Raw genomic sequence first — 22,366 nt, 5'->3', positions numbered from 1 at the left:
GGAAAGCTATTAGGAGCCTAATTGGAATTGCTTTGAAGGTTTGGTTAACCTATCTATTTATTGAGTGTTCAGCGTTAGAAGTCTTTTTCCTAATAGGTGTCATTGCAGTAGGATATATAGTTTTGTAAAGTACAAACAATTCAAGGGCAACAAAACTGTTTTATATTAATAACATTTATTCAGAACTCATTCCACAGACATACTTGGCCTCATACCATTGTGTCACTCAGAGTTAGCTGACTGTAGCTTATTTGGTTGCTTTGATTCCATTAATTAGCCAGAGCAAAGCTGGGATACTATTTGCTCATGTGGAATAATTTACAGAAAGGGATCCATATATATGGACATGTATAATTGTATTTTTTTTTAGCTCTACAATATTCCCTGATATTGTTCTCCTAACCCCATGAATGAGAAAGGCTTAAACTGGCTTTGGCTATATGGGCATTAAAGTAGTATTTCCCCCCTTATTCTGATACTCTCCAAGGGCAGCCTCAAGTTTGTTAGGCCTTGTTACCTATTATGTTGGAGAGAAGCCATGTTATTACAGTGATTGGTTGCATATGCAATTGAGCAGTGTTTTTCAAACTTGGCAATTTTAAAACATGTGGACTTCAGCTCCCAGAGTTCCTCAGCCATTATTTATAAAACACTGCAATAGAGGATAGGGATCAGTAAAGGGACAGCACATTTCAAATAGTTTTCTGCCTAGATCTGGATGGGCAGAGAGCATTTCAGTTCAGCATTGGTTAAAAAAATAATTAGAAACTGGGCTTTGTTTTGCTATTACTTTTGTGTTTCAGTGTTTATCATTTTGGTAACTGTTGTGAAATAGGAGAATATGAATATATATTTAATATACATATTCCAAAATAAAATTATGTCATGGGATTTGAGTTGGCAGATAGGAGTAAGCTTAGTGGCAATGCATGTTGCTTAACTGAATATATTTATTACAAATAGTGTATTTGCAAGATACACTGAATAGAGAAGAATAGAATAGAATAGAATAGAATACTTCATTGTCACTTTGTCACTTTGAATATACACTAATCAGCATACGTTAAAATGAAATTGTAAAGCTGAATTGTAGTTTGACTTAGCAAAGCATCAAAATATTTAGTAATATAATCTGTATTATTTTTTATTTTAGTATTAATTTGTGTAGCTATGCCTTGTTCTGGGTTGAGAATTGCAAATTTAAAATCCTTCCTCAGCACTCATAATCTCCATATTAAGGCCAGGTTTAGCTCTCATCTGACTGACTGATTCTTAGGAGTCATTTCCTAGCAATTGGATATAAAATTTTGGATTAACAGTTTATCTTGCTAATTATCAGCGATAGTGCTTAGAAATATTTCTCTGCTATCTCTGATCTCAACAGGGCAATACAAAATATTCCAAGGAAGAGCTCTCTTACATGAATTGTTGGAAGAAGTTAAATTCTGAGAAGGTAGATCTTCTGCGTCCAGTTTCTACCATCCTCCCATGCTGCCACAATTCTTGAAGTTTACAAAGAAAGGTCCTTCCATTATAATAATAATAATAAAAAAACTAAGCATACAAGTAAAGGTTCAAGGTCTCTCTCCTTCCAATTTCTCTTGATTTCAACAATATCCATAAAGTCAATGCCCCCTTGAATAAATGTCTATGGAGATTTTCACTCATCTGGGTCAGATGAAAAAGCACTCTTGAATAGGACTAAATTCAACTAGAAGATCATTTCTATGGGAAATAAATGTTTTTGCTATTTTTGTAGAATTGTTTCCAAATTCCACTTATCATGTGGGTCATAGATTTCACTGATCTTTATCAGTCTTCTCCAGCATAGTGGCGTTGGATATATTGGACCATAACTCTCAGAAGTTTCTTTTGGCAGGGCTATGGCCTTGTTGATTGGGAATTCTGAGAGTCACAGGCTGAGTGAAGATGACTTATTCTATGTCTGTGTGACAGAAAGAAAAAGATACCTGCTCTTTAGGCTAACAATTGCCATTTCAAATCTGTTGATAATAAAAAAGATTTGAAACATGAACAGATTTCTAAAATTTCTAAAATGTGAAAAGGCGTTCTAAAATTAGCAAAGCATCTTTTCACATTTGATTGCTTCCATAGCTCTTCATTATTGATGGTTTTCCTGACTGCCATTGGCATTCCTGAATTTCTGGAAAACCGAAGCAAGGCAGGGAAGATGGTCTTTTGTAAAAAATAAGTAATATCATTTTTCTTCATGGTACACTCTTGATTCTGGAGCCAAGAGCAAGATGTTTCAGTGTCCTTTCTCAATGAAGGATGAATCTCAGGTGGGGAACTGCATGAAGTGATCACAGCTTGAGAAAAATTCCTTACTATTTTAATGCCCCTGTTAGAAGATTTCTCAGCAGAGTCAATACTGCCAGCTGGAGTTGCTGGGCATCTGCTCAAGACCCTTTATTGAAATTCCCTGATCTTGTTGCTGTTTCATCCATTGCTTATCCACTCAGTCTCTCTCCCTTTTTTGAACAGCTGAGTAAACTGGCAGTTGCAAGAGCCTGGCAAGAGTGCAGCTGTCACTACCAGTGCCCTTCCCTAACTTGCCTTCTTCCTCTGGGCAGTAGTAAGAATTGAGCTCAGAGACAGAAAAGAATGTCTTCCTTTGAAAGGATACAAACATGGAGCCCACCCTTTTGGCTGGTTTCTCCCCTGAGTAGCAATAGAAGTTTCTTGTTGTGCTCCTTATCTAAGATCTGTGATGTCCATCTGTATGGGAGAAAGAGATGGAAAATAAGATGGGGACTATCTAGAAACATAGAAAACTGAGAGCAGAAAAAGACCTAGTGGTCCATTGAGTCTATCCATTGAGCTTTTTTAAAAATTATTTTATTATTTTTATTTATTTATTTTAATTTGGATTATTTTTTAATTTTTGTCAGATGGTGAACACATGTTTATCCCAAGCATGCTCAAACTCATTTACTGATGATTAACCCACTCATTACCTCAGCTGACAGTTGATTCCAAGCTTTTGTGCAGTAATACTTTCTAACATTACTTTTAAACTTCCATCTTATAAGTTTGAGGTTATGCTCCTGTGTTCTTGATCTTTGCTTAATGTTGAAAATATGTATTGCCTTCTAGAATCTTATTCACACCCTTCATATGTTCAGAGTTGTCAGTTGTGTTGTCCCTTTCCCTTCTGTCCTCCAGGCTATACATATTCAGTTCCTCTAATATCTCCAGATATGTTTTTGTCCCTCAGTCCATGCACCATTTTTGTTGCCTGTCTCTGGACGTGTTCAATCTTATCAATATTATTTGTATATTTGAGGGAAGAGGGTGAAAGAGACACAGAGGCTGATGTTCAGAAAAAACAACTTTGCTACGTAGCTTTTATCCAAGATTATTAGAGTCAGACCCACCCTTCCTTAATGTCTTCATAGGCTCTTGGAAAGTTGTTCTGTGAGCATACTTTTACATCCGGCTCTTGACATTCTTGTTGCATCCTATGCTGTCAGAATGTTCTCTGAGAGTCTGAGGATCCCTGATAGTTTGGTACAGTTGTGTGCATGTTGCATGGTGTGTATGTGTCAGAGAGGGGACAAGCGTAGGAAAGAAACTGAGAGTGAATAAGCGTGTGTTGGAGCCTTGTGTGGACTGCAGTCTCCCCTTCACCCCTCCCCTTCTCTTTGGCTAGTTGCTGTAGTTCTGATCTCCTTATTTGGCTAGGCTGTTTCCAAAGAAGGGGTGGGGTGGGGTGGGTGAAAGGGGAGGGGGAAGCAAGAGGGAGATTGGGTGACATCATAGAGCAGCAGAGAAGAGGTTCCTTTAAAAAAAAAAAAGGAACATGAAACATTAAGCCAGCCCGTTGTCTCTACAGTTTCTTTAAAAGGAGATATCTGCATTGGACACCTTAGTTGTGTGTTCTCTCCCGGAAGCCTCCTGCCGGAGAAGACACCTCTCTGCTCTCATCACCCCATGAGCAGCTGGTGGTGGTGCTGCAGCCCCCAAACAAGTTATTGCAAAACACCCAGCTGCCTTTGGAGTTGTGTGTAGGAAGGCACAATTTCCAGGCTCACAGATACCGCTGAATTGCAAACAGGGTTCTGCAGAATCTTTCTGAAAATTATTTCTAAAAAATAGGGGGGGAAATCTTGTGATTTATCAGAACTCTCATCATAAGAAAGAATGTATATCCAGTTTTCTCTCCAAATCAATGTCCAACCATTGTCTCAATAGATTATTTCAAATCACTGAGAAACTTAGGTATTCCTTCTAAACATTAAAACTATAATGAGACAGTATGGTTTGCCACAAAAACTACTCTATATAATTTAGGAGTAGAATTCAATATTTTTAATCATGTAGTTTTGGGTAGTTTTTATCAGCATGGAAACAAGGTGGGTCTCTGCTTTCCTCTCTGGCTGAGCAATTCATTTTCTCAAAAGCACATCAACATGTTCAGTGGCACACAAAAAATTTATCAATTGGACAAAGCAGGATTTACTTCTAAATAAAGCACGCCTTACACCAGGCTGTAGGTAAAATTTATCAGCCTGCTATTGAACAAAATAGTGTTTCTCTGAAAACGGAAATGTGAAAGTAAATGCTTGGATTTAACTACTCACTACCAGTGCTGAGTATTTGAAAAATGTGCATCAAATAATAGATATGGAATAAATATAGAAATGTAAGATACAAAATCCCATTGCTCTAATCCTTTTCTGTTAGAAGTCTGCAGTAGATGACATTGCTGTTTATAATTTTTAAATTCAAAAGGCTTTTTTCTTTCTTCAATTTTTTTTTTTTTGGTATAACATATAAAAGATCCTTAAGAGCTGTTCACTGTAACAAATCATTTTTTATCTCTTCGTTCCTTTCTGCATCTTCTGAAAAACATTTGTCTGAGACTCATCCAAATTGTCTGAAGGAGGAAATTGACCAAAGTTAAATTTAGATACCTCTGTAATAAAGCAATGTATTTTTGACCAATTCCCTCTTCCCAACTCAATCACATTCAAGAAGGCTTCATAATTTCGGGGTTGAGAGGATTACATTAAAAGAAGTATAAGAAAATATCCTTCCAACCACATAGTCTTTAGTGTTTTTGTCAGCATTTAATAGATGCTTCTGATTCAGTTCTAAGAAAGGTGTATTCTTTAATACACTGTATTAATTTTATCTTTTGTGATGTTATGTTCCATCTAAAAGTTTTACTTACACAATTTTTACATGCTTTAGGCAGTATAGTTTCAATGAAATATTTCCACTGCCTAATTAAAATTACACAAATAAAACATCAAAATAAAATGAAGGCACTAAAAACTGTTAATATAATATTTTTATTACAATCTATGCATTACAGATTATTACAACACACAAAAATGATAGTTTTGATGTTCAACTTGATGAACATTAAATCCTTGATTGGATTGTTTGATTTGTCTTAATTCATTATGTTATCAATTAATTTTATAACACAGTGTTTTTCTTAAACAAAAGTATATTGTGCTGATGAAAATATTTCCAAACCACATCACTGTTAAAAATGTTTAGTGGCTTTCTCCAATAGTCACAGTATAGTTTATCATGATGGAATGGATTTAGATTTGAATATTTGTTTCTTAAATGTAAACAAAAGTACAACCAAGATAATTAGAAAATAATTTAAATAATTATTTCTTAAAGATCATATTCCCTGTGTTTGCTACATGTTATGTGGAAGTGGGACAATGGTATATATGGGAGGGATTAAATTTCTGATACAATTTTGTTAGAAGTTCTATTGCTTAAATAGGTTTTTGAGTCAGAGCTATTTAAATATTCAATATATATGAGAAAATACCTTTTGGTTTTTTGGATAAGTGTTAAACAAGGCAGGGGATATATAAAAGCATTGAAACATTGCTACAATTATGGCCAACAAATGTATAATAGTTAGGACATCAGCTGTAAAAGTGTTTAATGTGTATGTTTAAAAATACTTACTATGAAACAAAAGTTTAAATTCGGGTCTTCACCCATATTGATGTTTATGTGATTCGAAATTTGTTTTTAACTTCAATCTGGAGGTTAAGATTCCATCTATGCTCAATAGCAGTTCATTAATCAACCCTCTTTGCTTGTTTTAGGCTGACGAATTGCCTTTTGGGGCTCAGGGTCAGAGCCCAGAGCAGCCATCACAATAGCGTCCAACAGCTGGAACACCAGCGGCAGCCCTGGGGAGGGGCGAGAAGATGGACAAGAGGGAATGGACAAAAGTCTGGACAATGATGCCGAAGGAGTGTGGAGTCCAGACATTGAACAGAGCTTCCAGGAGGCACTGGCAATATATCCGCCCTGTGGTCGGCGGAAGATTATCCTCTCAGATGAAGGCAAAATGTATGGTGAGTGAGATTTGGTTTTATGACTTACGTAATAAAAGCTGGATTTCAGACAAGACCCAAGGGCAATAGCTTGATAGATTTTATTTACTATTCAATTAAGCATACTTATCTCCCACCTTCCTTCAAAAAAGTCAACAAGATATACCTACGCCACCCCCTCCTTCTATACTCACAACCATCATAGTTGAATAGTGGTTTTTTGAATTTATTTTCAGAAGCGTACATGCTGCTCCAAAATGCTTCTTTGTGGAATGCAATTCCAAAAACTAGCATGTAGATTAAAAAGTACAGTGACAAAATATAGTGATAGGTAATAAATTATATATAACAGGTTAAAAATGTAGTACAGAGACAACCAGCAATAATCACTCTAGCCCCTCATCTCCAAGAGAAACTATCTTCTGAGGAGCTTGATGCCTGAGCAAGGATTTGCATTTTTCTAAATTTAATCTGAAACACAGTGGCTAAAGTTTAGAAAGAAAAGAAAGAAGGGGCTATATTTATCCAGGAAGTACACTGATTTAATTAAATAGGACAGCCAACCATTGTAGTCTAATAATCCAGTACATAGTAAGGTGGATCTGGATATTAACTTGAAAAAATAGAAAATTAGGTATAGATAGCTCTTGACTTAAAATTGGGAACAGAATCTCAGTCGCTGAGGGAAGCTGTCATTAAGTAAAATGCCCACATGACAGTATCATTCAATGAGCACAATCCCAGCACTCCCAATTGTGGTAGTTAAGCAGTCTTTTAGGTTGTTAAGTGGATGGTGCAAACAGATCTTCAGAGGAGTTCCCCTCCACACACGGAAGGGAGCTAAACTCTTCAGGCAGCTCTTTTGCTCCATCCGCTTAACAACCTAAAAGACTGCTTAACTACCGCAATTGGAAGTGCTGGGATTGTGCTCATTGAATGATACTGACATGTAGGCAAACGGAACTCCTGATTTTGGGGATCTGATCTCCGTTTCTGTAGCCTGTCAAAGGAGTTCCCCTCCACTCGGCAGGCAGCCCTTTTGCTCTCAAAGGCCTGTCTGCGATGGGGGGGGGGGAATTACAGCTCTGGCGCTGAGTTTCTAGGGAAGCAACAGAGAAATTTGCCAATGGCAATTGCATGATCACAAGGTGCTTGGCTACCAGTCAGTCATAAGTACAAACAGGTTGCCAAGCACCTAGATTGCAATTGTGTGAGTGGAATTTTGCAAAGTTCAGAATAGCTTTATGGGCCTTAAAGCATACATTCCATGGCTGTTGTAATTCTGAACTGTCATTAAATGAAGAGTCATAAGCCAAGGACTACCTTTGTCTTTGTCATGCAATGAAACTTGCAGGCTGCAGAAGGATAACTTTTGCAGAAAATCTATTTGTCAGATATTGTAAAGTTCTCCTTGAATTTGATAGTTTTATCTGTGGTATTAGCTTCAGTGTCACTTTAATCTGGCACAATAACCATCCTTTTACCACGAGTCTGTGTTAAATCATCATAAAAATTCACCATTGTGTAATGAGATAGTAAGGATTTGCCTTTTATAAACATTCTGATGTATTAGCATGTACTCCTAATGTGCAGACCTCGAAAACAAAAAATGGGATTTTGCTCCTGGCCCTTTAATTGGCTGCTTTCTGGATTACTGGGCCCTTGATATATTTTATTATTATTATTTTTATTAATTTAATTTGTATACCGCCCTTCTCCCAGAAGGGACTCAGGGCGGTGAACAGCCAAAATTAAAAAACATACAAATACAAAAGTTAAGATAATTAAAAAGAATTGAATCACTACCTTCCCAATTTAAACCCCCCCCCAAATCCATAAAATTTAAAATCCCAATTTAAAAACCATTTAGGCTAGGCCGGCTTGATGGAATAAAAACATCTTCAGGGCTTTACGGAAGGTACGGAGGTCCGGGATCAATCGTATTCCAGGAGGCAGCTCATTCCACAGGGCGGGTGCCCCCACAGAGAAGGCTCTCCCCCTGGGGGCCGCCAGCCGACATTTTATCTCCCTGGTCAGTGGGGGTTGTAGTGAGGACAATGGACTTCCAGAAGCCATATTGTGAAGGGCTTACGGCTTGTGGGGGTGGTCATATTGAAGTGAATAAACACAGTGCTGAACTCTTCTTCGCTGGATCCGTGACTCATATTTCCTTTGTAGTTCCCTTAAACTATATATCCCTCCCACTCCCTTATGCCTCACCTCTTTTCTCCCTCCCACTCTTCTTTCTGCCTGACTTGATGAACTGGTTTGGGAAGTTCATTCCTGTCAAAGGAAGATTGATTTTTGTCTGCTTGAGGATCCCACATACCTGCCTTTGGGTGTGAAAGGTGGTATATCTGGCCTCTAATGCAGGTCACAAACAAAACACCACATTCTTTCCAAGGTCTGCTCACTACCCATTTACAGTACCTGTATTTGAATTTTCTTTGTTGCCACATCTTTGTTTTTCTTGCTTCTAACTATGGAGCAGATTTGAATTACCATTTAAAACTCAGTAAGGAATGGGCTTGAATTTTTTTTTTTTAATCGATCTAGTAAACGTGTCTTAAGTTAAAACAGTGTTTCTCAACCTTGGAAGCTTGAAGATGGGTGGACTTCAACTCCCAGAATCCCCCAGCCAGCAGCGCTGGCTGGGGGATTCTGGGAGTTGAAGTCCACCCATCTTCAAGCTACCAAGGTTGAAAAACACTGAGTTAAAACAACCAAATGTTTTCTAAAATCTTAAAGCAGAGTTCTCCAGGCTAACGAATGGGATTCTGGAAGGGGAAGTCTGTAACTTCAGTAGGGCATCCAGTCTACTCAGAAAGGCTGCTGTAAAGGCTAACTCATTGATTGTGGCCAGGCCCTGAGATAAGGCGGCTATGTTTGTTTACACCAATAACATGCAAATCTTAAACCTATTCAAAATGCTATAAAAAACTTACGTGGTTGTGTTTTCTTTTTGATGCGTACATATTATGCAGGAAATCACAAACTCCCATGTCTCAAAATAGTATGCCTCATAAAGATAGGACTTCATTTATGTTGGGCCATGCACTTCATTAGAACCAACACTAACTTCAAAGTGGTTTGGCTTCCACAGTGGGGGAATGATAATATTTTATCAATTACTCTTGTGACATGATAGTATGAGGCATAACACATAAGACATTAACACGAGACATTTGTAACATGAAAGACAGCCAAACATATCTTTTATACTATGAAACAGAGCGCTCAGAATCTGAAACTCCCTACATTCGTTTTTTTTAAAAAGCTGGTGTTGAAAAAAATTACAATATTTTGCCTTGATCTTTTATTGTCATTGGTTAATTCTTCATATGTAATCCATAAAATTTTTAAAACTTAAAAAAAGAGGAAGGGGAAAATGAAGTTCCCCCATTTTGATTTGGTTTGAGTGTAAAAAATTGATATACTTCCATATCCTAAATTTACTTATTGGAACTGTTTTTGAATGAACTGATTTCCCTTTGTACTGGTATCTGGTTTTTCTTTCTCTGGAAGGCTTTAATCCTGGATACATCTGAATTACATCCTATACAATAAAGTATAAACAATCATTGCATTGCTCCTTCCCACTTATCTGTTCTACCGTGTTCCTTTTGTGATGTCATAATCCTACGCTTGTGACCTCAAAGAAATATTTCCATGGGAATGATTGTTCTGTTAGCAAACACCAAGTTAATAATCTTGCCAAATGAATCAGGGATAGGGAGGTAACTGCCTGTTGCTTTAAGCACAACATTGTTTTCGTCAAAGCCTGCTTAATTGAGCTTGTTTAAGTCAAGGTCTGAGCTTCCTTAAGCATAACAATGTTTTTTTTTCTTTGATAATGCAAGCTTATTTAGTCCTTAATTTGGGGATAGGAGATAAGCAGCTATGAGTTAAAAGATCATATGAAAATGGGTACATATATTTTTCCCTATTTTTATGGTACTTCCAGAATCTAAGATATATCTCTTTTACCTTACCTTTACAGCATAGATGAGGCCATGTTACATTAATCTTTCCTTTATGAATGGAAGGGCAATTGCCAATTTCTTGGGAAGGACTTACCCAGATGGGATCATTTAATGGGACCACCCAGATGGGGTCAGTATCCCAGGCCACTCTTCAACTAGGTAGTTGGTTGGGATGCTGATATGAAATATGGCTGCTGAAAACGATTGGCAAAAGTCGGGTGCTTACTTAACTCTCCCTTTATATTAAGTTACACTGTAGGTTGTTATTCTAATGGTTATTTCATAAGCATGATGAGGGCTTCCATACTGCGATTACCCTACTGATGACCATTATATAGTAACTGTAACTATTTGTTGCTTTGAAGTTGTCTGTCCAGATCTGCTAATCCTCTAAAAGTAAAAATGCTATTACATGAAAAGCCTGTCCCTAAATGGGCTATAAATTTCCATGTTGCAGAAATTAATCAGGTTGCAAACATACTTCGTTTTATTTCATTTGCTTGTAAGGCCAACTAAAGACATTGGTTAGATACCTGGCCCGGGTATTTCTTTTAATGACTTATTTTTCTGATTGAAGTACTCCTGCTTTGCATCATTCTGTAATTAAGAAGAGAGACTGGAAAAGAAACTGGACCTTTCTATTTCATACTAAGATAAACTTAAGAAGCTGCTACATTGCACCTTAGCTTCCTTTAGCCAACTCCTCTGTACACAATTTAGCAGGGCCACACACTCTGAGAGCTCTTGAAAGGAATGGAAGATTTCTGAACAGACATTTTAAAAAAGATTTCTCCAGAAATATCTGGAGTACTGCTGGGAAGTTTGCCCTTTGTTCTTCAAACCCAAGCGTACAAACTGGTTTTTCCAGCCACTTGGAGGCATCTGGAAATCACTTAAAGAAACAGCAACCCTGCTCTACCTTTGCTTTTCTAACTTGACAACTTAAGAACTGGTATTTTAGATTTTGCTTCATACTAACTCCTTTTTTTTTTTTTTTAACTCAGTAGCACTTTAGTCCATACTTTGCTTGCGATAAGTAGAATGGAGTCATGCTTTCTTGTTGGATACCCTCCGAGAATATTTGGAGGAAGGAACTACTCAATTAATACACTTATCTTTTTATGTAAGATGGGAGAAGATGCCTGATTAATGGGCTCCAGTCTAGGCATCGTGTTTCTTTAAGCCCTGTTCTGTTTGCCAGAGGCTGCCTTGGAAGAGGGTCCCTAATCTCTTTGATTAGAAGGAAGCTTGAAGCACTAGATCATGGGTGTCAAACTCGCAGCATCACGTTGCCATCACATGACGTTTCTTGATGTTTCCCCCATTCACAGAGCTGGGGTGGCTGTGGCCTGCGTGTGACATATCCGGCCCGCAGGCTGCCAGTTTGATACCCCTGCACTATAGATACTCTGTTAAGTATTCTGATAAGGTTCCCAGATATGGCCTTGGGTACTGCGCTGCTCAGTGGTGAAATCTAAAATTTGTTACTACCGGTTCTGTGGGCGTGGCTTGGCGGGGGGGTTAATGTGACTGGGTGGGCGTGGTCAATTTTTTTTTTTACTTTTAAAACCATTTTTTACATGTAAAACCATGTAAAAAATGCTTTCAAAAGGCTCTGATGATCCCAGCTGAGTTGCCTGATCATCACAGGGTTTTTAAAAAATCCTCTGCCGTTTAGGCAACTCAGCTAGGATCATCAGAGCCATTTAAAAGAAAAAAACTTTTTTTCTTTTAAATGGCTCTGACAATCCAAGCTGAGTTGCCTGATTAGCAGGCAACTCAGCTTGGATCGTCAGAGCTGGGATTGTCAGAGCTTGGATCGTCAGAGGCATTTAAAAGAAAAAAAGCCTCTGATGATTGCGCGGCTCAGCTGGGCATGGGGGGGGCGGGGGCAGGGATTTTTGCTACTGGTTCTCCGAACTGCCCGCCGCCATCTCTGCCTACTTGCCCGAGCCGGTCCGAACCCGGAGCATTTCACCCCTGGCGCTGCTCCTTTGTAGCAAGTAGACTGCAGTGCTGTTTTGAACAATGTGGGTTGTAATAACAACAGTGGCAGCACCAATTGCTGAGGTACTGACTGAAATGGGTTTGAGGATTTCTGTCCATCAAATTTTATGCTTAGCTTTGATTTATATGGCAGCAGTGGTTGTCAGTTTGAGGAAGACTAAACACGTCAGAAGCTGTTAGCTTACTCTGCAAATGTTTTTGGATAACAAAGTTGCATATTAGTCATCAGAATCTCTTGCACCCTTCCAGTTTAATGACAGATTGGCTAATGGACTAAAAGTGCTCTTTAAAAAATAAATGCCTTATAGTTTTGTCTTTACTCTTCCACTGTTGTGAGAGAAACCTTTGGCACAATAGGCCTGGGTCAGGCATCCATGAGGAGATCTCCTCTCTGGATCTATTCCTTGATACAGATCCAATCACTCAAAGAATGATTACTTTGAGGCAATCCAAGATCTTCTAGGGGTTTTGTGTGTGTTTGTGTGTCCAGAGGTCTATTCCACCAGAATAGAGTCCTGGACAGAGACATCTAGAAGATCTTGGCTTCACCAGAAAAGACTTCTTCTTTACTCTGCAGAAGTAGCTTCTTGACACACAAATGAATGGGAAGTAGATTTTAGGAATGCCTTGAAGTAGCCATGCAAAGCAAACAGGCTGCAGCTACTTCTCACTTTTGTGTAGAGCACAGGTGTTAAACTCGTAGCGTCATATCACTGTCATGTGACTTTTGTGACATTTTTCCACTTTGTGGAGCTGGGCTGGGTGTGGCCTGTGCATGATGCATCCGGCCCGTGGGCCTCCAGTTTGACACCCTTGGTATAGAGGATTTTGAAGGATGCTTTGCACAATGGCTCATAAATCATTTTCACAGGCCTGGTATATTGTCATTTTCTGAACTGCTTCACGTGCTAATTTATTAATACTTGGATTTTAAGAAACAGAAGTTCCTCTTTTTTTAAAAAAAAAGGGGGTAGATGCAGATAAAACTTCCTCAAGATAAGGAAACAGTATGCAATTTAGTATCAGTTTATCAGGTGTATAAAATAGGCTTATTGGGCATTATGCTGTGAAGATAATTAATTGTCTTTATGTTTTGTGTGCTGCTTATTCACATGCAAGTAATAATAAATATGAAACAACAATCAATGCACAATTTCACATGCTTTCACAAGAAACAGTTCATTTCACATTTTAATTTCTGAGCATGAGAGTACATGAAGATATTTCATATAATACCTGTGGCCCAGTAATCAATTGCAGTCTTTCTTGAAATAAAATAAATGCATAGCAAAAGTGTCAGCTAAGTCAGAGGTCCCCAACCTGCTTGTTGTGGCCTACTACCAGGCTGCAGCCTATTCACCAGTGGGCTGTTTGAGGAGGTGGCTGGAGTGCGCGCAGGCATGCGTGCGCTCAGCCCCATTCGCACGAGCATCACAGGCACTTGGCACCCCATTTATGCGAGAATCGCGGACACTCTTGACCTATTCGCATGAGGCATTCAGGTCCTCAGTCGCACGAGCGTCGCAGGCTCTCAACCCTACTTGCGCAAAGAACAGGTGCTTGTGGACATGCACACAGGTGCCCACCCCTCCCACAAAACCATCCCATCCAGGCCGCCCACAAAACCCCTCCCACTAAACTATCCCACTTCCAGGCCGCCAATCTAGAAAGGTTGGGGAACTCTGACCTAAATCACATAAATTGTTGCTGAGCCTTAGTTCACATGTTATATTTCTAGATGTCATGTAGCAAGGAATATTGTAACTGATCAGATGAAGAAAAGAAGTTATGTGAAGCTAGAAATAATATTTCATTTTTCAAGAGATGATTCAGTGCATTCTAGAACTGTATTTTCATATGAAGAAACATATAGGGCAGGTGATCATGTTTTAGAGTGTGTGCCAATACATCATAGGCATGTAATCTCTGCCTAAATAACCATGGATTGTTCTGGAATATCCTCTAGTGGTGCTGTAGTGTGAATTCCTTTCTGTGGGAAGTGTACACTAGGCTCTGCAAACAATAAACTGGGTGTACTTCTATAATAATTGTAAATAGAATATCTAACCTTGCATATCAGCATGCCAATCTTGAGTATTTCGTCCATTACCAAAACAAAAACAAAAAAACGCCGTTTGCACCTGGATGTTCTCAGCAAAGCCACCCTGCAGCAATTCCAACCAAGCCCATGTTGCTTGTTGGAGATACACAGAACTGTGCGCTGAACACCTAACAATTGACTGGTAAAACTTTATATGATGCTGTTCTTGGAAAACCACTCTTAGCTGTAGAGAGATTGAACTTGGTGAGACGTTTCCTTCCATAACTTTCTAGCCATGGGTGGGTCCGAAGGCAAGTTGGAGAGTGGGCTTCTGCAGAATCATAGACAGCTTTATTCAGGGCAGATGCTAGAAGTAGGATGCCTCAGGAATCACACTGTTACACAGACCACTATCTAAATACCTACGATAAATGGCTCATACTTGGCTAAAGGGTTAAAGGGTGGGCCAGCTATTGACACAGGAACTGATCTCCCAGCTGCTGTGAGGAGTGACGGAGGAGAAGGAGGGAGAGCTGCTGACCTGTGGTAACCTGGAGCCCTTGAACGGTGGCCAGTGTGCAAGTGTGGGGAGAGAGTCTGGGCCGTGTATGGCAAGGGGCATTTCTTTCTCCTGTGGTGGGGCAGAGAGTTTAGGTAGCTCACAGGAAACTAGCTCTGCACTTGACTTGCCCCAGACAGCAGGTGTAACTTGAGTTGTGCACCACCAAGGCTGGTATGCTACTAAAAGCTGATTGGCTGGAAGGCTGCCCCACTAGGTTATTTTTAACAGAGCTGTCCAACTGGTTCACATGGTGGTGTCAGGGAAGAGGAATTTGCGGAATGTAGTAATTTGGAGGAGGACGTGCCCTCCGAGAGGGAATGGCACAGCCTCTGGTGAATCACGGGACTGGGACAGCTGAGCAGAGGCAGGCCTGCAATGTCTGCCTGCCGGTAACTGGAAAAGACAGTTAGCCATGGCAGGTGCCCAGGAAAGGGAAGAGCTGCTCCGACACTTTTTACTATCATCAGCACAATGGATATTGGATAGCCTAGAGAGGGGGAGGATTTCCACAAGGGTGTATTTCTGTGCTTGCAGTCCTATCTTAATACTCTTCCTTTCGAAAAATCCTCTTGATATCTTACTTTAGATCTGCGGAATGCCGAACATTTTTAGATTGTTTACTTTGCAACAATTCCTGTGAGGTATATTATGCTGGTAGATCCACAGCAATTCCAAAAAACATAAAAGTTGTCTGAGGATCACAGTACTTGATTGTTTTAATGAAAAGCAGTCAGTGAAGGCTAGTAGTTAATCAAAAGAGCAGGAAAAGAGAAAATAGCTAGTTAATTCCATCCCCTCCAAATGTTTAGTTTCAGTCAAAATCTGGCCAGCAAGTTATTCTCTTCTTCTCTCAACTGAAGGGGGGAATCCTAGCCCTTGGATTGTTAAGCTATCCCTTCCCTTGCTCTTAACTGTTTCTATTCTTTCAGTTACTGTCTGTTATAGCTATATTTCATTTTTTAAACGGTTGGCTGCAAATGTTTCCCAGGTGACAACCATCGTGTTTCGTATTCACAAATCCCTAAGGCTCAGGAACAATGAGTTAACTTTTCTTTGCAGGACTTCCTGTATCAAATCATGTAATCATGGGCACCTTTTCTCAATAAACCTGGTCAGATTTGATTTGTAAGAAAGTTACATGTGGATTGGAGGCATGCATTCATGATAAATGTTCATTCTTTTTATTTGTTATCATTTTCAAACTTTCCTAACATAGGGATGAAAGCCACCTGGGTGACCTTGGGCCAGTCACTCTCTCAGCCCAACTCAGTGTGGAAACTGAGTGTTTCCCCAGTGTTGTGAAGAAAATAGGAGGAGAAAAGTGTGTTGGATATGTTCAGCACCTTGAGTTTTTTATAAAAATAACGAAGGCCGGAAATCAACAATTTACATTCCGTCATTTCTGATATCCTGTAGCAACTTAAACTAACCTATTTCCAGTGGGGTCCTTAGTGGTCCCATCTGAAGATGTTCAGAGGAGGGAATCAAATACGAAAAGATAGAACCATGAAATAAATGCATTGAATCTTTCTTAAGTCACACATATTTAAAGAAATTAGGATTCAGTGCATAGCAGTGTGGAACATAGTTTTAATTCAAAGATGTTAACTTTGATCAGGGACAAGGTTTATCAAGAAACATCATGGTTTGGATTAATAAGAGTTCTAAAGAAATGGACCTTCTGGTATTAGGATGTTAATGGTTGTGAAAGAACAGACAAGAAGAGAGACTTTGAGACTCAGTGTATCGTTTTTCTTATGCTGCATAATCCTTGTAGTGTTCTTAAACTACATATTTTAGAGCACATATTCCCTTCAACTAAAGGAGATAGCAGGCATTCTGCTTTAAAATATTTTGTTTCCTTTAGCCAGGATTTTAGGTCTTTTTCCTTATTGCCTCTTGATTAACATTTCCTATACTGAAAATCTCATCCTGTGACATTTTTGTAGTGTTTTTCACTGTGACAGTGAATCCTTTAAAAAGTACTGAAAGTAATAAATATTACATCTATTCTTCCTTTCAAATAGTTGTTTGCTTCTACATTTGAATTGTTCTCTCTTATGCCAGTTCTCCTGCATATTCCAAATACAGTACAGAGTAGGCAGTTCAGTCCTTTAACAGAAGGTGAATAATATGGGAGGTCTGAAGGAATAATCGGAAGATGCTGATGCTTCTGTCATTCTATATTCCAGCACCTATCAGCTGAGGCAAGCAAAGTATGTTACCTATAACCATGGTGGCACAGTGATTAGAATGCAGTATTGCAGGCTAATTCTGTGGACTGCCAACTGCCAGCAGTTCAGCAGTTCGATTCTCACAGGCTCAAGGTTGACTCAGCCTTCCATCCTTCCAAGGTCAGTAAAATGAGATCCCAGATTGTGGGAGCAAAACTGCTTAGATAGGGCTATAAAGCAGTGTATAAGTCTTAAATGCTATTGTTATTGCTATAGAAGGACCACTTCTGTGTATATGATCAGTAGTAAATGATCATCAGTAGATGATCAGTAGATAATCATCAGTGGAAGAGCAACAAAAACGAGTAGGGGACTGGAGGCTAAAACATATAAAGAACGGTTGCTGGAATTGAAATAGTTTAATGAAAAGAAGGACCAGGAATGAGTGACATGATAGCAGCATTCCAATATCTAAGGGATTGCCACAAAGTACAGGGAGTCAACCTATTCTCCAAAGCACCTGAAGGCAAGACAAGAAGCAATGGATGGAAACTAATCAAGGAGAGAACAAACTTCCTGACAGTTAGAACAATTAATCAGTGGAACAACTTGCCTCCAGAAGTTGTGGGTGCTCCAACACTGGTGGTTTTTAAGAAGAGATTTGACAACAATTTGTCTGAAATGGTATAGGGCTTCCTGCCTGAAAAGGGGGTTGGACTAGAAGACCTCCAAGGTCCCTTCCAACTCTTTTATTCTGTTAGTCTCTTTTTGGTGAGCTGGCTCCTACATTCCAAGGGTCACTTCTCTTGTAATTCTGAAGCTTATCTATGCGCTGAACTTAGTCAGTAAGTGGATGAGAATGAAACATCATTTGTATTAGAGTACATCTTATTACAGCTACTGAGGCATTTTATTATCTTTTGCTGATTGTTTTCCAATATCTGAATAATGCTACAATTGTAACTAGAAGTCTCATAATAATCAGATCTGTTTGCCCCTCACTACCTTCTTATCTAGTGAAATGGTCAATCATTTTGCATGTCTTGATTTTTATTAAGATTGAAGATGGGTGTGTTTGTGTGTCTGTGTGTATTTGGCTATGTACCAGGAACACAAAGATATCTTATTTTTCAAGAAGTACAAGTGCAAATCTCAGTTTACTTTTGCTGCTGTTCTGGCAAATCAGGAAGCTACGAAATAGGAAATGAAGCAGCAGTAAACTAGGAAATCAATCACAACAGCAGAGAAGTACAGCCTTCTATTTAAACGTCAGTTCAGTTCTCGGTTTTACTGACAATGTCAGCTTCATTTCCTTCCTTTCAATCTTTAACTCAGAAGTTACATCTTGACCATGACATTCGAGAGTCTTCTTTAACCCAACACCTTTCGGCAGTGGTGAAATGTAAAATTTGTTACTACCGGTTCTGTGGGCGTGGCTTGGTGGTGGTGGGGTAATGTGACTGAGTGGGCGTGGCCAACTTTTTTTTAACTTTTAAAACCATTTTTTCTACAACCTCTTTAGCCGAAGAGGTTGTTAAAAAATGCTTTTAAAAGCCTCTGACGATTCCAGTTGAGTTGCCTGATCGTCAGAGGCTTTTTTTTCTTTTAAAAGCCTCTGACGATCCCAGCTGAGTTTCCTGATTGTCAGAGGCTTTTTTTTTCTTTTAAAAGCCTCTGACGATCCCAGCTGAGCCGCGCGATCATCAGAGGCTTTTTTTTTTTACTTTTAAAAGCATTTTTTTTTTGGCCGAAGAGGTTGTAGAAAAAATGCTTTTTAATTTTTTTTAAAAAGCCTCTGATGATTGCGCGGCTCAGCTGGGCATGGTGGTGGGGGCAGGGATTTTTGCTACTGGCATTTCACCCCTGCCTTTCGGATGTGTTGGATTAAAATGTCCATGATGTTCAGCCAGCATACTTGTATTGGTTGAGGATAATGGAATAGATGGACTAACATGTTTAGAAGGCTCCACATTGAGAAAGGTTTCAAAGGATGAACAAGGCAGTATGTGCTGGCAGCGCTCTTATAGACAATATCAAAAAATAAATTCTGAGCCAAGAAATTCATCCCACAACTGCCCTGGATGAATTCTGCAGAAAGGAAAAATGCCTTTTTCTTATCTTCTGAAAGTTAGAAATGGGAATGAATAATCCTTTCGTACAGCATGGATGGTCTGTTGAGAAAGGAAGGAAACCATCTCCTTACCAAAAAGTCAATGCAAACTCAGATTTTGGCACATCTATGTTATATGAAATGTAAGACTTTTATAGAATAATAGAATGACTGGAGGCATATTTTAAAAGAATATTTAAAAGATACCGAAATAGACAGACATGGGATTTCATCTAATATACTGACTTGGCACATTTTTCAGATGTTGAATGTTATAAACCAGGAGGCAAATTTTCCATAAACAAAGTATTAAGTTGCCTAAATCAAAGAAGTTAGAGCATTAGAAAGTCATAAGTTCTTTATCCCAGGTGGTGGGCATGCAGCTCACATTCATGGAAACAATGATTCAGTCAGTACAGGAACTGGACATCCTGAGTCAATTAAAGCACTTCTCCCCTCCCCAAAAAGAAACATTTATTTGATGTACTGTGATGTCAGATCCCACGTGGGTGACAGCCAGTTGAAAGCGATTGTTTGAAAATGTCTGGTTAAAGATCAGCTAGTGAACATGCGTATATAGTGTAGGGAAATAAGCAGGGGGGGAAATGCCAGTTGAATGTTACTCAGACAAAGAAGTTGCAACTTGAGATTATTTTACAAAGCTGTTTGTTAGGAAGGCCTCAGCAGCAAGGTGAGCACAACTGAAAAAGAGCAGGAGGGCTTGGAAGTAAGGTGGAAGCCTTATCCAGTTCTGCTGCCTGTATTATTTCACGAGACAAAATGCCCAGTTGCAGGTAAACTCAAGGGCAGAAGCAGTACAGTTGTGTTTTCTGAAACTGATGGGTCATGGTAAATGGCTATTTTTAAATAGGTCACATGTTTATTTAAAAATCATAACCTTTTGAACCAGTGCAATTTTCAGATGATAACTTTGGATTGTAAAAATTGCTACAGAATTGCCGTAGCCATACACAGTTGCTTTGCTTATTTCATAGCATAGCTGTGTTTCAGATGTTATCACTGAATATTAGCAGAATTTTTTATGTACCTAGTAAAATATCAAGAAGTTCTGAGAGAACAAATAAAATTAAAGTTAGGCATTTGTTTCATTACTTACTTCATGAACAAAGTAATCTAACATAGTGTGAAAAAGTAATTGCCCTGCTAGTTAGTTGGAAGAGTACATAATTGAAAATTTTCAGGGTTAGCTCTGCCCAAATAAATCTGTGGTTCTCCTTATCGTTGTGGAGTTTTCATTGCACAGATTCCAAGGCAGTTTATGCTAAGTTATTAATGCCTATCAATCTGGAAACTATTTCGAAGTCATTTCTTAAGCTTGGGATTCCAATAATAGTAAGATGCAATATTGAAATGGAAAATATGTTGGGACAATAGTGAATGTTCCCAAAAGTAACTGTCTTGTCAAAATCACTTAAAAAGTTCAACATAAAATAATCCATGGATCTGCAATCATTTCTTATATTGGCTAAAATTAAGCATTCATGATCTCACAGCCAGAAAAGTACTGAGTAGAAATGGGAAAGTAGCAAAGTGGAAATCATGGCTAACCAGGAAGAACAGTGAAGCTGATCTTAGGTTTGCCAAAAAGTATGTGGATGTTCCAATGGACCTTTGGCGAAATGAATCAAAAGTGGATTTTGGTGGCTATGTGGATGACTATATCTAGCAAAAACAAAACACTGTGATATATTGTAGAAGCTAATATCAAGCCCAGCAATTTTGTGATATGAGCATAACTTTGCTTGTTAAGACCCTGATGACTTGCCATAGTTGAAGGAAGCATGAATTCTGTTAGATAATGCAATTCTTCAGGCGAGAATTAAACCCTTTCTCCTATTAAGTGGGACATGCAGCAAGAAAAAGATCCCAGGTTTACAAGCAACATTATGGAATGGGTGGGGGCAGGAGGGGAATTGTAGTTTTGGAATGGCCAGAGGCAAGTCCAGGTTTAAAACCCCATGGGGGTATAAGGTCAGGGCCTGAAATAAACAGTTAACCTAGAAAACATCCAAATATGATTGAATCGATACAAGTAATCATGGATGAATGGGTCCAAATTCCTACACAACAATGTGAGGGACTGATAATTACAGGAAGCGTTTGATTGCAGTTATTGCAGCTAAAGTGGTACAACCAGTCATTAAATCCAAGAAGGCAATTCTTTTTTTCCCCCACACTGTCATTTTGCACGTTAGATGGCTTTAGTACTTAATTTCATTTATATCATCAAAAACTATTTGTTCTTTTAGATTCCCTTCATATATTAAGAGAACTTAAGGGTGCCATCAGCCAAACAATGTAGGCTGGTGACCCCCAGGGGGAGGACCTTCTCTGTGGGGGCACCTACCCTCTGGAATCAGCTGCCCCCAGAGATAAGGAGAATCCAAGACCTCAGTGCCTTCCGCCGTGCCCTTAAAACCCACTTTTTCCAGCAAGCCGGGCTGGCTTAGGAAGAAATTTTTTTAAAATTTTTAAATGTTTAATTGGTTTGTGGTTTTTTAAATTTTGGGCCAAATTTATATAGATTTTAATTGTTTTTAATATTTGTATTTCATGTTTTTAATTCTGGCTGTGGACCGCCCTGAGTCCTCAGGGAGAAGGGCGGTATATAAATTGAAAAAAAAAACTAACTAACATTAAACTATGATAATATTCAGTGGCAAAAAAAATCAGAAAATGGAAAAGGGGCAAATATTTTTTTCACAGAACTGTACATGTGTAGTACAGTAGAAATACCAGGCTAGGGAATGCTATGTAAAACTTTGAATAGGTCCCAACAGAAATGTGTATGCATGCGCACAACTCCTAAGGGGGAACCAACTCTTACAATACCTGTCGTCCTACTTTGTCTTTCTTTCTCAGCCACTAAATAAAATAGAGCTAGTCTTCTGTTATTTTATTTTATTTTTTATCAATGTCAGGAACTGCATATATCAAGGGATATGCGCTGAGCCAGATGGCTTTTATGATGGTATTGTTACTCCAGTATTCGGTATCATCCTTCTTTTTCCCTCTCACATGGTGCTGTTTGACTGGGCGCAGCACCTGGTCTTGTCTGTAAAAAACTATGGTGGTGGGGAGGGGAGAGAAGAGAAGAGAAGAGGCATGGTTGAGGGACTGCGATGTG

At 38.9% G+C, this 22,366-nt stretch overlaps 1 protein-coding gene across 2 annotated transcripts in view; it reads left to right on the top strand.

The window, feature by feature from the left end:
* TEAD3 (TEA domain transcription factor 3) overlaps positions 1-22,366 on the top strand; it is a 94,933-nt gene that overhangs the window by 52,171 nt on the left and 20,396 nt on the right. For both annotated transcript variants that reach the window (XM_070941452.1, XM_070941453.1), the window contains exon 2: positions 6,108-6,362. In XM_070941452.1, the coding sequence (XP_070797553.1) occupies positions 6,227-6,362 (136 nt within the window). In that variant the 5' untranslated portion in view covers positions 6,108-6,226. The remainder of the gene's footprint in view (positions 1-6,107; positions 6,363-22,366) is intronic.

This window comes from Pituophis catenifer, unplaced genomic scaffold, assembly GCF_029215685.1.
Source record: "Pituophis catenifer annectens isolate HBS135680 unplaced genomic scaffold, rPitCat1.0.hap2 SCAF_3, whole genome shotgun sequence".
NCBI lineage: Eukaryota > Metazoa > Chordata > Lepidosauria > Squamata > Colubridae > Pituophis > Pituophis catenifer.
The sequence above is the reverse complement of the archived record's forward strand: the minus strand, read 5'-3'. Positions and strand labels throughout refer to the sequence as shown.